General features: G+C 41.1%; 1 protein-coding gene across 2 annotated transcripts; it reads left to right on the forward strand.

The window, feature by feature from the left end:
* Positions 1-7,728: 7,728 nt before the first annotated feature.
* lman2la (lectin, mannose-binding 2-like a) lies at positions 7,729-14,446 on the forward strand. 2 transcript variants are annotated; one of them, XM_085463776.1, is made up of 9 exons: positions 7,729-7,937; positions 8,232-8,350; positions 10,652-10,769; positions 10,872-10,954; positions 11,059-11,091; positions 11,415-11,576; positions 11,688-11,802; positions 12,647-12,769; positions 12,852-14,446. In XM_085463776.1, exons 1-9 carry the CDS (start codon positions 7,736-7,738, stop codon positions 12,992-12,994), a joined length of 1,098 nt encoding a protein of 365 aa, XP_085319902.1. In that variant the 5' UTR covers positions 7,729-7,735; the 3' UTR covers positions 12,995-14,446. The 2 variants fall into 2 exon arrangements, with proteins under 2 accessions (XP_085319902.1, XP_085319903.1); XM_085463777.1 differs by lacking the exon at positions 11,059-11,091.
* Positions 14,447-16,722: the final 2,276 nt, after the last annotated feature.

Genomic DNA, 16,722 nt, shown 5'->3' on the forward strand with positions numbered 1-16,722 from the left:
TCATTTGTGTTTGGTGTGAACAAGTCATAACCCAATCAAATGATGCAGGTACAGCATCAGTCACCAAACGACAATGACAAAACCTGAAATGTAAATGTAATGAGGCCAAAGGAGAAGGAAGAGGGAGGTCTTTTTTCCATCGGATGGAGAGCAGCTAAAAGAATAAAATAAAGGGGTCAATGCACCCAAGAAATACAAAACTCAAGAGTAGCAGATAACATTTGTCTCAATCATCCAGGCAAGGAAATTCCCCAAAGTTAATTCTGTTCATCTGGACGTAGCGTTTTGTGGGAGAAACGTTTTGTCACTGATCCAAGTGACTTCTTCAGTCTCAGCTGACTGCAGGTTTCCCAGATCTTATAAACAGTACATTTGCATAATGACTGAAACTATCACAACTTAAGTGTACCGGAGGCTGATGCGTACTGGAAACCTATGCATAGGATCAGTATTTAAGGTTTGACTCTCATCATCCACTCAGTCTTGCTATATTTAACGAGTTTTCAGACCCCTTAGCGACTTTTTTTCTAAAAAAAAGTCGCTAAAAAAAGACGTGAAAGCACCTATCGCTTTTACTCTCAACAAGCAGCGGGTGCTGTAACGCAGTCAGTTCTTCTTTTACTCTTTTACTCTTATGCTGTTTTGTGGATCACAAGGTTTAAAACTACTTATAAACACACACACACAAAGTAACTCCACCAGAGTGCCTATTTCGGGTCACTTTTGCCGGTCCAAGCCCGGATAAAGGAGCAGGGTTGGAATTGTGACATTAAAAAAAAGCAATAATTGCTAAAAGAAATTTAATTTGTAGTTCTAAATAAACTCTAAATGCATTTAGGACGTTTTATACTCACTTTATGTCTCTTCCACGATGTTATTTCTCTCTCCAACAACATAGGTTACAATTAGATTAGCATGACCAATTGTGCAAATTAGGCGATGACGTCATTTAGCGACTTCTAGCGACTTTTAGGACAGCCAATAGCGATTTTCCTTACTGAGGAGTTGGCAACACTGCATCCACTGGAGCATAAATTGGGTGTCATCAGGACGCTACAACACAGAGCAAACACCATCCCCACAGACACACCGGCCAGGGAAGCAGAAGAACATCACATCAAGAAGGCCCTGAGTAAATGTGGTTATCCCAGCTGGACATTTGCCAAAGCTGCAGTATTCATGCTTGTGCCACTTTTGTGCATACTCTGTCACTCCTCTCCCAACTGCCCATGCTCTGTGACTCTTCTTGACTGCCCTCACCTCCCATCTTTTATGCATTGTGAACAGGTGTGGAGAATTGCTTTGATTATGGTGTGGGTAGGAAGAAAAAAACCCTTAAAAATAAAAGCATGCAAAATATATATAAACATGCATAAAACCATACTATAACACCAAAACAGTAAAATACAGAATATAATATTAAAACTACTTCTACCCCCGTAACATAAACAAGGACACCCAAGTGGGTTGGTAGATAGCTATGGTCACACATAGTTTCAGGAATGGAAGTTCCCCATTTTCTTCTCCAGCTGGAGAAAGGGACAGCTCAGAAGCAGACAGGGACACAGGCTACGTCCACACGTACCCGGGTATTTTTGAAAACGCAGATTTTTCTATGCGTTTGCACCTTTCGCCCACACGTAAACCGCGTTTTCGGTCACTGAAAACGGAGATTTTTAAAAACTCCTGCCAGGGTGGATATTTTTGAAAACTCAGTTTTTGCATTTACGTGTGGACGAGAAAAACTGAGAAAATGCAGAAAACGCAGCGTCAAAGGTGTGCACCTTTTTTGACGTGACACTGTGCGCCACGTTATTGTTTCGGTGAAATTAATTTCTACAATACTGTTACTGTTAATTGTACTCTCTGCAGTGCTTAAAGGCTTACATATACACACACAGTTACTGTCCCTCCTCACATACGACTCGGTTCTGCTTCTATGCCCCATCTTTATTTACTATTTCCCACCGAGGCTTCTAGACTTCTGATTGGCCAACATTTCTGCACGGTTAGGAATATATCGCCACCTGTTGCTTTGGCATGTTCCTAGCAGCGTTTTCCTTCATTTCTGCGTTTACGTGTGGATGGGATTATTTTTTAAAACGAAAACTGAAAATCTCTGTTTTCAAAAATACCCGTGTACGTGTGGACGTAGCCACAGTCTCATCCTGTGTTGCCACATTTCCTGATGAGTTTAGTAGCACAGCGGTCCCCAACCTTTTTTGCGCCACGGACCGGTTTATGCCCGACAATATTTTCACGGACCGGCCTTTAAGGTGTCGCGGATAAATACAACAAAATAAAACTAGTACTGGTACCAAAAAAAAGAAGATTTATTCATAACACACGTGAAAAGACCCAGGAAAACCGAGTTAACGATAAAAACGATGACAAAATAACGCTGAAAACCGATAAAAACCCTGAAAACCACACATTTCGGACCTGAGCCTCAACTCTCGCGGGCCGGTACCAGTCCGAAGCCCGGAGGTTGGGGACCGCCGTAGTAGCACACCACACCGCACAATGAGACATTTGAAAGTGGCCTTGAACTGGCCTGGTGAGGGGTTGTTATTCCAGCCCCCTAAAAAAGCATACACACATAAACAACAAACAGATACCAAAAATCCTTTGTTAAGCTCACTCAAATAAGAAACATTGAAGAAAAATAAATGTATTATTTTTGTCTGGTTTGTTCAGTTGGCTAACCTTTATCTAGGTTTTGGACTGGTGTAAAAATCAGAGGGGGAAAGAAGCTGAATGGCTGGATGTCATAATGACAACATAGTTACCATAGAAAAACCCATTGGTGAGTTTAGACCCTTTGGGTATGGAACGCCAGGACTGCCATAATGAATTAATTAAATACACCATTAAATAATTAATTAAATGCGGCAATAATTAATTAAAATTGGAATTAATTAATTAAATAAATAGTTATGACACGTGTAATTAATTAATTATTGACACATTTAATTAATTATTTATGTATTTCACATTTTAATTAATTATTGACACATTTAATTAATTATTGACACATTTAATTAATTATTTAATGATATATTTATTTATTTCATTTTGGCAGTCCTGGCGCCTGGCTCTCATCTTGAAATAATTTTATCTGTCAGCCTCACCCATCAAACTCAGGGGGCGGGGTTAACGCTGCCCATGCAGCTTCTCTAACATTTGATTGGTTGCCGTGCAAAGTAAGTCAAAACAGGTCGATCCTAGAAAATCGATTGCTTGTGTAGACTTGGGGCAGCCAGGTATCCCAGAATGCAGATCAAATCACAAGCAGCAATGGTGGTGGTGTAGTTTTAAAATACCCCGTTTTTCTGTCACCAGCTACACTTTTAACAGTGTTTTAGCCGCGAATGTCGCAACGTATGTCTGGTCAGGTTGTCAACATAGAACATGTTTGCAAAAGTGCTCAGATGTTTTCAGAGATTTCACTAGCTCTGCTAACAATTAGCATGCAGAGTGCACCGAGGGGGTTACGTTAACCGGTTTGTTTACATATTCCACTCTCCGTGTTCCACATGTTGCATTCGCAGATTCTCATTTTCACCGAACGATCATCTCTTTCCGCCTGGTCTTGTGTCTCTGTGCTTCTGTAACATAAAGAACGAGCTGACATTTTTCTCACGAAACCAGCGATCAGCTCAACAGACCCTCAGTTTACCTGCATGCATCCTCCTCCTCATCTGTCAGCTGTTTAACACCTGCTGCTAATTCAAGAAACACGCCTAGTTACCTGGTGATAGTCACAGTTTAACTGGGCAGCCGGTGCTCGATATAACGCAATGTCAGCGCATTTTTCTGCACAAGATAAGTAAATATAGTGTTTTCCCCGAGCGCAGAGCTGCTGGAGCTTGTTTCCTTACAGAGCACTTTATAGGCGAGCCAGCTTTATCAGCGGCTGATGTCCAATCACCGGCACACAGCTTTGAAACCTCAGCTGAGTTTTAGCTCTCAGTGGTTAAACGCTGGACTTCATTCACTCAGGTTCTGTCTGTCGGGTCACGTTTACTTCGCTGTTTTATTTACAACTGAGCAAATCGGTTTGGCTGAGGTTAAAGTTACGTTTCATAACTGCATAGTTTCACAGACGTTTAATGGTTCACTGGCACATGTGTTAGACTGAACTATTCGCTTTTCTTTATCTGGTGTGTTTTGGATTTAACAGTGAATTTTGAGATTAAACTGACTTTTAAAATGTTTTTATACAAAGAGGAAAGAGAAGGCGCATTTCCACCAAGAGGACCAGAGTTTGCAACAGCATGCTCATCATGAAGTCTGCAACCTGGACAGAAATATTATATCATCTGTTTTTTAATAGTTATTCAACTGTATTCTAAGCACCAGCTGTCTGTTAGAATGTGATTTTTTTTCTCTGTCTGTTGGCAGAGGTATAAAAATGCGCAGGAAAATCTGACGTGCATGGCAAACTTCACCGACGATTAGGGAGGAATAAAAACGCATCAAACATAAATGAACCATTTGCCTGTCTCCATAATTGAGAGAATTTTCTCTTCTTATGTCAACACTCTCTCTCTTTTTTTTTTCTTTTTTTTTGCTTTTTCGGTCATGTTATGTTTACCTGTCAAAGGCTTGTTACAAACTATGAAACACATCGTGCAGACTTCTGGATGTTAGAAGAAAACTAATACTGCTCATGAAGGAGACTAAAGGCAGGAAGGTGTCCTTTAAAACTAAACATGTTAATAGGACCTCCCTATTTATATCATAGTTTATGATATAGCACGTGTATTTCAGTAATAGCCTGCTGATTTCAGTGTAGTGGTGAACAGTCACACAGCTCACGTAGGCGTTATCTGTGATACTCCTTAACTATAATTTATCCAAGTTAACTTCAGTTAACCATTCAGACGGTTCTTTTGCAATGAAAAACACAAACACCCATGCTGCCGGTAGGTTTTCTCAGTGCCAGCTGTTAACATTATAGCTGCTTATGCAGTAACCATGGTAACCACGGACTCTGAGTGGCTGGATTGACGGAGGTCAGACAACAATTTTACATGTATGATCATAAAACAGGACACAGCCACTATACGTGCTGGCCTCATATCAAATGTGAAGGCAGACTGAGTCTATGTTTGACGTTTTTTATATCTAATCTTCCTCTCAAACATTTAAACAGCAGCGAGTCTGCAGCTGAGGGAATACAAACTCAAATTGTCGGAACAGGTTTGCTCGTTTCTTGGATTCATTTGGTGATTTATTAAATGTATAACTGTTATTCTAATCTGCTGCTGAGTCTCTTACACTTTTCTTTATGCTGTATATTTTCACGTCTCTGGAATAGTTGGCAGTTAGATAGTCAGCTGGGAAACTCTGTGTTAACTCATGGAGCTGAGGATATCGTGGATATGCTGACCTCGCTCCGTGGTGTACAGGGCCATTTACCCTCATGATTAATATTCACAATAAAAATATTAGCCGAACATCATGAAGTCTGTATGTGTTTCATAGTGTCGAACAACCTTTGTACAGTTAAAGCCAGCAGTTACTACATGACGGAAACACCAACGTTATCTCTTTTATGTGTTTATACACAGGTCACGCTGATTACTGAACAAAAACCCAAAGATCAGATGTTAAACAGATTTATTTGCTCTCTCTCCTCCTTAATCACCCCTGTAGATGACTGTTAACCATGTCACACGCTGGTCTAATGCTGAACATTAAACATAATATAAATTATTTTTAAAAAGCTAATTTAAAAACATTGATAGAGGAAATTTTCTGCAGAATAATATTTTTACTTTGATACTTTGTGCACAATTTTACAATTATATAATTTTATGTTTGGTGAGGTGTTTTCATAGTGTTTTATTGCTTCTTTTTGTAAAGGATTGGTTTGAAAAATGTCTCCACGACTTGTAATTGTCAGCCAATAAATAGCAAATAATTTGGTATAAAAACACAGTCACTCACACTAAATGACTGTTCTAAATGTTCATCACAGTCACAGCCTGTGGAAAGAAACTGTACTTGAAGCTGCTTGTTTTGGTGTACTCTGCAGCGCCTCCCAGAGGAGAGAAGTTGGAACAGGTTGTGCCCAATTTCTGATGCGACAAATGTGGCATCATTTAAGAGGAAAAAACAGACTGTTAAACAGTATAAGAGTTATTGCCAAAAAGCATCGTCACAACAAATAAATAATCGATCACACACAAATTTCCTTATTTTTTTGTGCTAACTTGTAGCTGCTGCATGCTGGGTGTGCTATGTTTTTATGCTTTGTGGTCGTCTCTGTGTAGCCAGAAGATTAGCTATGTTGTTATGTCTGTCCATCACTCAGGTCTCCTGCCTTGGGCTTGCAGATTACAGGGAAATGCCACACATCTGTCTGTTGTCACTGCTAGAATATTTCTTTTACAATTTTCTTTACATTTTTAAAATTTTAGTTAGATATTTTTCTATATTTGCTTATTTTCCAGTCTTAATAGTGTTCATAAAGAGACTAGCAAGAACAATATTAAAGAGCTGTTTCAATAAACAGTGCACAAATGCTGTGATGAAATACTGATGATCAGCTGTTTAAAGCTGTGGAAGTAGTATCGAATCCTAAATTCTATACTTTATACAGATGTCTTTGTGGACCTTTATGGGAGCATTAAATTGTCTAAAATATAGTATCCTATACTTTATATTTATGTTCTATAAGTTGTAACACCACAGTATATGTAGAGTCTATAAAAACAGACTTTTACTGAAAGTACAAATGTTCTGGAGTAAAATATACGTCAAACTCTATATAACTATTGAGTCTTTAAAGTGGGAATACAGTTGGATCTAATTCACTGTAACTGAATCACACCATAATTTATTTGTTGATTTATATTAACCTAAAGAAAGTTCAGTGAATAAATAAATCAAAAATCAATATGAAAGAAGTGTATGTATGTGTGATGTATGTGGTGTGGTCTTATACATAAACCCTGAGAAATCCATTAATACTTCATTTTTGATGCAATTATTTATGTATCCCTGCTCCTAACCTGCTACAGTGTGCAACTTGGCATCTTCATAAACCAGTGCGTGATCTGAAATGACAAAGCCGCTATGAAAAGTGCAGAGAGGTTTGAATATGGACAGGGGTGTGAAACACATCTGAGCCACACACACGAGCGAGTGCCATCAGTCATGTAAACAAGTGACACATGCAAAAAATAAATAAATAAATAAAAATACACAAAAGCAACCTGATATGAGACAGGCCAACACAACCAGAAGCAGATACACACAAAACAGGTCCGAAGAGTAGATCTGTCAGTATGGGTGGGGAATTGGCAGTAATAATGTTGGGTGAAGTCTGAAATGTTATTGTTTGCCAGAGAGCGTCACTGGATTATATTCCAGTGTTTGTTGAGCTGTCTAATTCATCCAGATTTGCTTTCGGCCTTTTCTAATATGAATAAATATATTTCTACAGTCAAATAATGCACAAAGTAAGCACTTTAATGCATAAAGGTCTCCCGAATGCTGTGAAGTCTTGTGAAGTGAAGTCTTTGAAGCTTAAATGTGACGATCAGAATAATATTTCCACAGTATACGATCCCGTTAATTATTTAAAACAACTGTATAGTCCTATAGCGTGTCAAAACCATTTCTTTTGATTGACAGCTAAACCGAGCAATGGTCACGAGCCATGCAACCCAGCGGACCAATGGGAGTGAAGGTGACGGTTCAGTGGGCTGGGTTTAGAGCAACGATGGCCGCCGCCAGCAGCAGCAGTCTCTACAGTGGCTCCAAATTACTGCTCGGTTTTACATGCACAGGGAAGAAAATGCCTTTGAAATTTCGCTGGACAATCGCTTTTCTGGTTGTTACTCTAAGCCTGTGTTTTGCCGACGATGACCACGAAATGGAGGAGTTCCTGAAGCGGGAGCATTCCCTTTCCAAGCCTTACCAAGGTACCTGTGGTACAGGAGGGGGCGCGGGCTGAGGGGCGAGGACAGATATTTCCAGAATAATGTACTCACTCATGAACTCGTGCACGCACTAGCCGCTTTTCTGAGATGAAATCACTCTATTTCTCACGCAACTCGTCTAGTGGCATTGTCATAGTGACATACTCGGTATATATTTTGTGCTTTCTTATCTTTCATGCGCGTGTCCCCCTCCCACTCACTGACAAAGCACTTTGATCTCAGGCTCAGTGAGCTGTGTTTTGCTGTCATTATAATGGGTGCTGATTGTTTTACCAGGTGTGGGCTCCTCAAGCTCCTCCCACTGGGAGCTGATGGGCGATGCCATGGTAACCACCGAGCAGGTGCGCCTGACACCTGACATGCAGAGCAGACAGGGGGCGATATGGAGCCGCATTGTGAGTAAAGGCTGCACTGTGTACACGTTTGCATACTCCCAGTATACTGCATGAGCAGCAAGTCTGGTGACTGAGTTATTTCCTTGACTTAACTGCTTTAGGTGCTTAAAAAAAAGTTACAATCACTTTTCATCATCTAACTCGATGCTAAGTGTCGGATGCAGTGGTGTAAAGCACGCTGCCACTGGACTCCAGAACAGTGGAGTCTGGTAATCCGATGGTAATCCGATTCTGGGTTTGGCTGTTTCCAGGAGAACGGTGATTGTCGGACTGTATTGGGCCAGGTATAAAGGTTGGTGGAGGGGCGATTATGGTGTGGGGTTGTTTTTCAGGAGTTATTTCCAGTGAAAGGAACTCTTAATGCTTCATCATACCAATCCATTTTGAACTATATCATGCTCCCAGCTTTGTGGGAACGTGACTGCACACCAGTGGATAAAGCGAGGTCCATGAAGACGAACGAGTGTGGTCTGGATGAACTTGACTGGCCTGCGCAGAGTCCTGACCTCAACCCAGTAGATGACCTTTGGGGTGAATTAGAGGGGGAACTGTGAGCCAGGCCTTCTTGTGCAAAAATCAGTGTCTGAGCTCACAAATGAGCTTCTGGACGAATGACCAGAAATTCTCATAAACACTCCTAAACCTTGTAGAAAACCTTCACAGAAGAGTAAAGGCTGTTAAAGCTGCAACAGCTGGGCCGAAATCATATTAAACCCCTATGGATTAAAAATGGGATGTCACCCAAGTTCATATGTGTGTGAAGACAGACGACCCAATACCTTTGGCAATATATTGTGTCGTTTCAGCTGTACTTGTAACAGCAGGTTCAAATAAAAAAGAGTAGAGCTACCTCTGTATTTACATTTACAGTAAGAGCCAGAGACACAAGCTGCAGATGGAGAGGTGAGGGTTAGTTTGAAATCCTGCAGGGTAATTTCCACTGTGTTGCCTGATGAAGTTAAACAGACTCGTGCACTCTGTTTCCTGTTTATAAGGTTTACTTAGCTACAGCAACGCAGGCTAACACCCCAGCCCTGCAGTAAATCCTGATTATTACTACATGGTAAATAAGCAAGATATACTAGGGTTAGAAATGAGAGATGTGTGAGAGCTAATGATTGTCATACTGTCATGCCAATATGCAGATCCATACTTTGTGGTGAAGTAAGGGAGCATCCAAAAGTACCCAGTCATGAAAATGTTTTGCTAGATTTGTCTAAAGCAGGGATGTCAAACTCATTTTACACCAGAGGCCACCTACAGTGCACTGTGATCTTAAGTGGGCCGGACTAGTAAAAATCGCTATATCTCGCTATAAGAAAAAGAAGTGTAATTTCAACATCCGCTCTCACGTATTACTATTATTATTTTATTGTGAAGACATTGTAAAAACATAAATTTCTGTTGTCTATTCTGTTGTTTAATTGTTTTTCTCTTACTTGTGTGTAGTATGAAAGACTTTGGGTGCAGTTTTCATCAGCTGTAAAATTTACGAAAATACAGTTAAATGTATGCCCTCCTTTACATTTTCCAAAGAGTGGGCCAGATTGGAGTCATTGCTGGGCCAATTCTGACCCGTGGGCCTTATGTTTCACACCCCTGCTCCATAGTAAAGCACAAATGTTTCTTCCACTTTCAGTAGTTGCTGCAAGAAACATTGAAGGTTTAGACCTATAGTTATTGTACAAATGCATGCAATGACTGTGTGGTCGTGATAAGAGCTGCTGTACACTGACACGAACTGGCTGATAACCACAGCCTGTCTTCAGTGAGCGAGGCTTTACTACGTTTTCAGTTTAAGTTGTTTTGTTCTGGAACTGTTTTGACTTTAAAAAATGGGCTTTTGACATTGTTATGCTCAGTCACAATATGATGGTAATATTTGGTTTTAAGAATTGGTTAGATGTGGTTCATTACAGTAAGAAGCTTGACTGCTTGCCCACTATCATCTTTACTTTAACCTTGCTGATTTTATCTCACACTGGTAAACAAACATCCTCACCGTCTGCTGCTTGTGACTGTGGTTGGGTTAAAAACCTCATGCAGCTACCTCAATCTTAGTAGACTCGCTAAAATGATGAAGTCTGCTTCTATTTTCCTTTCCTCTTAGCTTGACCTCAACCCATCCTTAAGTGTTGTCCATGCAGTCACCTCACCTACACCTAATAAAGCTCTATATCAAATGTAGCAGGCAGTGAAACATTATTTACTCAAAAGGAAACCAGACTGTGGAACAGTACTAGGCCTACCAAAGACTTTTAACTTATACTTCTGTAGCTTATTGGACTTGTTGTGTTTTAGCCCTGCCATCTGAAGGACTGGGAGGTGCAGGTGCACTTTAAAATTCACGGGCAAGGAAAGAAGAACCTGAACGGTGACGGGTTGGCCATTTGGTACACGAAGGAACGCATGCAGAAAGGTAAGCACTACAGGATGTAATTTAAACCCAACCATGGTGCTAAATAAACTACAAGAACTAGTGTTTATATGTTACCAGCACTGTCTTTAAATCCTTTTCCAGGGCCTGTTTTTGGAAATAAGGACAACTTCACCGGCTTGGGCGTTTTTGTGGACACATACCCCAATGAGGAGAAACACATAGAGGTGCGCTGCTGTGGTTCTGATTACTGTGTGGGTGCACTGTGGGATTAACAGTTTATGTAAAAGGGGCTGTATTTTTCTTCTTTTGTGCACACAATTGGATACAGGCGCAGAAGAAGAGATACACTCCTCGCACACAGGTAACCAGTGTTTTTAACATCTGACCCTCTCCCTATGATCCGGCCTCCACTCTCGTTTAACCCTTTTTCTCCCCTCCCCCCGTGGTTTGTTTGTGGTTACAGCTGGGTCATACTTAATAAAATGTTATGAAATTACACAAAACAATCACATAATAGGAAGTGAGCCTGCATGTCCTAATTGTTCTCCATTTTATTATTTTTTCTTCTCCTTTAGCCCTTTTTCTTTTTCCCAGCTTGCTGCTGTAACTGTAGTCATACTAATGTGGATTCACTCTTGCTAAAATGCCCTGTTCCCTCTCTGCTTTTCCTCCTGTGACCACAAGAGGATCTTCCCCTTCGTCCTGGCAATGGTGGGGAATGGCACCATCAGCTACGACCACGAGCGGGATGGCCGGCCCACAGAGCTGGGTGGCTGCAACGCCATGGTGCGCAACCTCAAGCACGATAGCTTCCTCTTCATCCGATACGTCCGCCGCAGGCTCACGGTGAGAGACACAGCCTTTAAATCATTTTGGCGTGCAGGAAAAAGCAGCTTGTATCATATAAGTTCATTCTAAGTGGTGAACCTTAGAAGTAAATGGAAATGTGTCGCCCAGGTGATGATAGATATCGACGGGCAGCATGAATGGAGGGACTGCCTGGACCTACCTGGCGTGCGGTTGCCACAAGGCTATTATTTTGGCGCTTCAGCAATCACTGGAGATCTCTCAGGTAAACAAGTGCAGAGTAATGCAATGGCTGGTTTTAGCTTTATCTTTTAAAACTGTTGTTGTGTGCTTTAGAGGTCATGTGTGGCGTTGAGCCAACTGCAAGATGCAGAAACAATGGAATGAAGTGAAATCGAGCCTTTATTTAATAAAGGAAAAACATAGGGAGAGACAGACAGAAAAAACTCAGTGAACACTCTGAGAATAATGGATTCAAAAAAGAGACGGAAACACAAAAAAACAGACACCACAGAGGAGGTTAACGGATGCAGTGAAGGCCGACATGCAGAGGGTTGGTGTGTGAGGAGAGGATGGTAGAGATGGAGACAGATCTGCTGTGGTGAACTATAAAGGGAGCAGCTGGAAAAAGAAGAAGTTTAAATGTGAAAATCCACTTCTGCAAAGAATTAGGGAAACATTTGATCATCACAGTCTAACACCAAGTAGCAGACCTGTCAGTTCTCACGCCACCATCATGCAGACAAGAGTATATTTTGTAAAACTGTAGTAAAAATGAGATTAGGAAACGTAAAAATATGAAGAAAAAAGAAACTAGATGCTGTTTATTGTCGTTATCTGGCCTTGTGTAACAGGACACTCTACTCAGATATTAAAACTCTAAATTATGGCCTCAGGGCTGTGAATATTTAGCGCTGCGAGCTGGGATTTTAACCTTTAAGTCAGCAGTTTAGTCGTGAAAATAATGATCTCACCATCGATTCACAACGCCAGCTTCACTTGAGCTGAATTATAGTGCAAGAAGATTCCTAGAACTCCATATTAGCTTCTAATCTCTGGGTTTCTGTTTAACTTTTTCACATTTCCATTTGCTGATTCTTACTTAATAGATAACCATGATATAATTTCTATGAAACTCTACCAACTGACGGTGCTGCGGAGCAAAAAGGAAGAAGAGGAGGAAGAAGACGTAATAACCATACCCAGTGTAGACAACATGGAGCTCATCAGATGTGAGATAACACAGTCACGCATCACTTAGTGGAGTTTCCATCAGAGGGTGTGCTTTTCGCTCACTGCTGTGCTCTCTTTCAGTGGGTCAGAGTGATGAGGGGATGAGCGGAATAGCCATTTTCTTCACCGTGCTCTTCTCCATGCTGGGGTGCATCTTCCTCATCGTTATCGGCCTGGTGGTGTACAGCCACTGGAACGAGAACAGACGCAAGCGCTTCTACTGAGGACAACAACAAAGCAGACAGCGATTGTAAAAGCTATCGTGGTCCGCGGACACAACTGCACTGAAAGTGAGACGCTGCTGTCAGCTGGCACTGGTTTGTTTTTGTTTAGTTTTTTTTAAATCCCGAGGACAACTCAGTTTGACAGGAAGTGGAGTGGATGTATTCCCTGCTGCACAAAAAGCCATACTACAACTTTGCCATCAGTAGCCATGAACCAATAGGAGGATCTCAATTCACACTTTGTCGTCGCCCCCCCCCCCCCCGTTGACGCGCACCAACTCGGCCTTACCATCTCCACCTCTGTACCTGATACAAAGCAGATGTGCGGCACCGTCACTGACTTCTCATGAGCAGCTATTTTTTTGTGTTTTGGTACTGTTTGCTGGATTTGGAGGATATTTTTTTCACTGGTTTTCACATCACTGATGTTGATTTTGCAGCTTTAAGAAATCTACTTAAGTAAGCTGATGTGTTCCTGCTTGCAAGTCCATTAACTACCTGCAGTACAAGGCGCTAACCAAATTAGCAAAAGCCACTGATCCGCTTCTTTGCATTAGAAAAGCCTCTCAGTTTATACTGTGCTGTATTATGTGCTCTTTATTCTTATTGTTGTTTTAGCATGCATGGCGTTTGTGTGGGTTAGTCTGTGATCTGCTTTGTTAACATCATGTGTGAGCTTTTAGCCGTTCTATCTACACATAGCATGTGTCAATGGCAGCGATCGGTGTGTTTCAGGGAAATTATCAATTTAAGTCAGTTGCTTTGTCACAACGTTTATTTATATTTCATACCTTTACCCTAGTCTGTGTGCGCATTTAAAAAAATGTTTTTTTATTTTCACTACTGCTATTTTATGTTTGTTTTCTTTTATAAGAAGATGGTTCTTTCAGCCACTTCTCTTTTTCTATTTAGCACGTCACACCCTTCCTGACTCCACCCTCTCATTTACACCACACGTCATCATATCTCTTAGGTGGTGCTTTTTATTTATTGTGCAGTCTTTGGAAACTTCATTTGTTTCTGTAACCCAGCGGTCCCCAACCTTTTTTGCGCCACGGACCGGTTTATGCCCGAGAATATTTTCACGGACCGGCCTTTAAGGTGTCGCGGATAAATACAACAAAATAAAACTAGTACCGGTACCGAAAAAAAGATTTATTCATAACACACGTGAAAAGACCCAGGAAAACCGAGTTAACGATAAAAACAATAACAAAATAACGCTGAAAACCGATAAAAACCCTGAAAACCACACATTTCACACCTGAGCTTCAACTCTCGCGGCCTGGTACCAAACGACTCCGAGGCCCGGGGGTTGAGGACCGCTGCTGTAACCACTTTATCCACCGCACTACCTTATTTATGTTTTTTAAATGTTTTTTTATGAAACTGTGCCTCATGTATGCAGTCAGTGACTTAGGATTTACAATAAATTTAGCAGTTTTTATCTTGCTTCTGTGTCCTGAACTGTTTGATGTATTTAATGTCATGGAGGGTAGTGAGCACTGTTACGATGGCTCACTGCATTTTAAGGTTTTTACACATTTATGAATAGAGCCCTACTATTGTCATTGTTTACGGCTATGCCACCCTGAACACGCCCAATCTCAGAAGCTAAATGATAAATGAAGTGGTTCTTGTATAGTACTTTCTAAGAGCTTTCTAACATTCACACTCCAATGGATGCATCAGATAGCAGGATACCCAAGGATACTTTGGGACGCGGCACAATTTTCCAGTGTTAGCAGATGACTCGCTGTACCTCCCCAACCAGATTTAGGCCTGGTTTGTACTTTGATGGGAGACTGCCTAGGAGTACCAGGTGCGGTAAGCTTGGGGTGGCTCAGGAGGTGGAGTGTGTCATCAAGTGTGAATGTTAGATAGAAAGCTCTTAGGTCTAGAAAAAGTTCTTATGTGAATGAGGCAAGTTGTATAAAGTGCTTGGAGTGCTCGAGTAAAAAAGCACTATAAAAGAGCCCATCCTTTTACCGTACTATTTACACATGTCTGTAGCTGGGGCACAGAAAACCCATTTTTCCTTTTTTTCTATTTTATTTCTGACTGTAGGAGGGTTTCTTTACACACCAATATTCTCCAGGTATCTAAAAATCAAGGATCATAAACCTTAATGACTACAGACCTTTTGCTGTCATATCTCCCTGACCCCATCTCAGACCCCCTGTAGTTTGCCTATAAAGCCAGCATGCTGGTAGATGATCTCCATGAGTATGCAGTTAACATGGCACTGCACTTTATTCTCCAGCACCTGAACTTTACAGGAACTCTTTCCAGGTTACTTCATGGACTATTTCCACTTCCAACACCATCATGCAGGACAAGCCGTCCCAGTTGAATGTTCCTGCAGCTGCATCGCTGACTTCCTGCCTGACAGGAGGCAGAAGCATGTGAAACTGCCAGACATATGATGGGCTCTCCGTCTGTCAGCACTGGTTCCCCTTAAGGCTTAATATGGTGATCTGTTGTAAATACAACAACCTGGAGCTTAGTGCTGTCAAAACAGTGGAGGTGATTGTGGATTACTACCAGCGCCTACAGACTTCATCTCTCTATATCGCTGCCCAGTTGACAGTGAAATCTTTCCACTTCCTGGGAACCACCATCTGCCAGAATTTAAATCAGGAGCTAAAAATCAGCTTCCTCATCAAGAATGCACAGCAGAAGATGCACTACAAACGCCAGGGACTAAGGAAGGCTGCAGCGTGTTATCAGTTTTGCCAAAAAGGTGACTGGCTACAATCTGCCTTCTCTATAGAGCTATACACCACCAGGACGCTGAGATGGGTCAAAGTTTATGTCTGTTTAAGTTTATTCCTCCTCATGACACCGATCAATGCAAAAAACTTGAAGGGCAAGTTGCTACGGTATGGGTTACTTTCCAATTCAGAGCTCTGGTATAGAAACTGTATTGGCTTTAATTCATAGTGATTCAGCTATAATTTAATATATAATTTCAAAGTCTGTTCTAAATGATAGAACATCATAACATCAGTGGGGAGGTCTGATGCCTTAATGTGACTGGGGTTTGTTGGCACATGCCGGGATGTCAATTTGGTTGCAAATTTGTGAACTGAATTCATTTCAATGAATCAGTTTCATTCATGAACATATAATTCAGCATTTAGAAACTTTGTGAAACATTTAAAATGATCTTGAAGGTGTCAAAATGGAAATAAATGACTGAAGAAAAATGGCAACAGGACAGACACCAGCACAGTTTATGCTACAGACAGGCATGCAAATGAGGACTTCAACATACCATTCAATACACTAAGCAAATACAGCCAGAGGATCAGACAGGAAGAGCATACACACACACTCACACCACCCTTATACAAATGATTTGGTTAAAATATGCATAAACTGTGTTGAATACTTGCCTGTTCTGTGGTATGAATTAAATATGTAACTTTTGCATTTTCAGTGTGCCGACCCTGTGGTTGGGAACAGACTTTAATCATGATTACAATAATTTCAGCAATCATGTGTGAATATGAGCTTTATATATCGTTAAAGCTTTCAGTTGGTACTCGTTTGACTATTTTAACTTTAAAGAGTCACAAGTGTGCCAGCTAAACCCTGTTTCACAGTGTTTGAGGCTGGCTGTGCGTTACCCTAACAGCTAAATGACACCCATCAATAATTTAGACTGAATGCCTGAGGTGCATTAACTCAACCATGTGATCATCCTCCAAATTAATATGTGGGTA

Source organism: Copadichromis virginalis, linkage group LG7 (genome assembly GCF_057382275.1).
Source record: "Copadichromis virginalis isolate Kocher_CV1m ecotype Utaka linkage group LG7, C_Virginalis_male_GT1.1, whole genome shotgun sequence".
In the NCBI taxonomy this organism is placed as follows: domain Eukaryota; kingdom Metazoa; phylum Chordata; class Actinopteri; order Cichliformes; family Cichlidae; genus Copadichromis; species Copadichromis virginalis.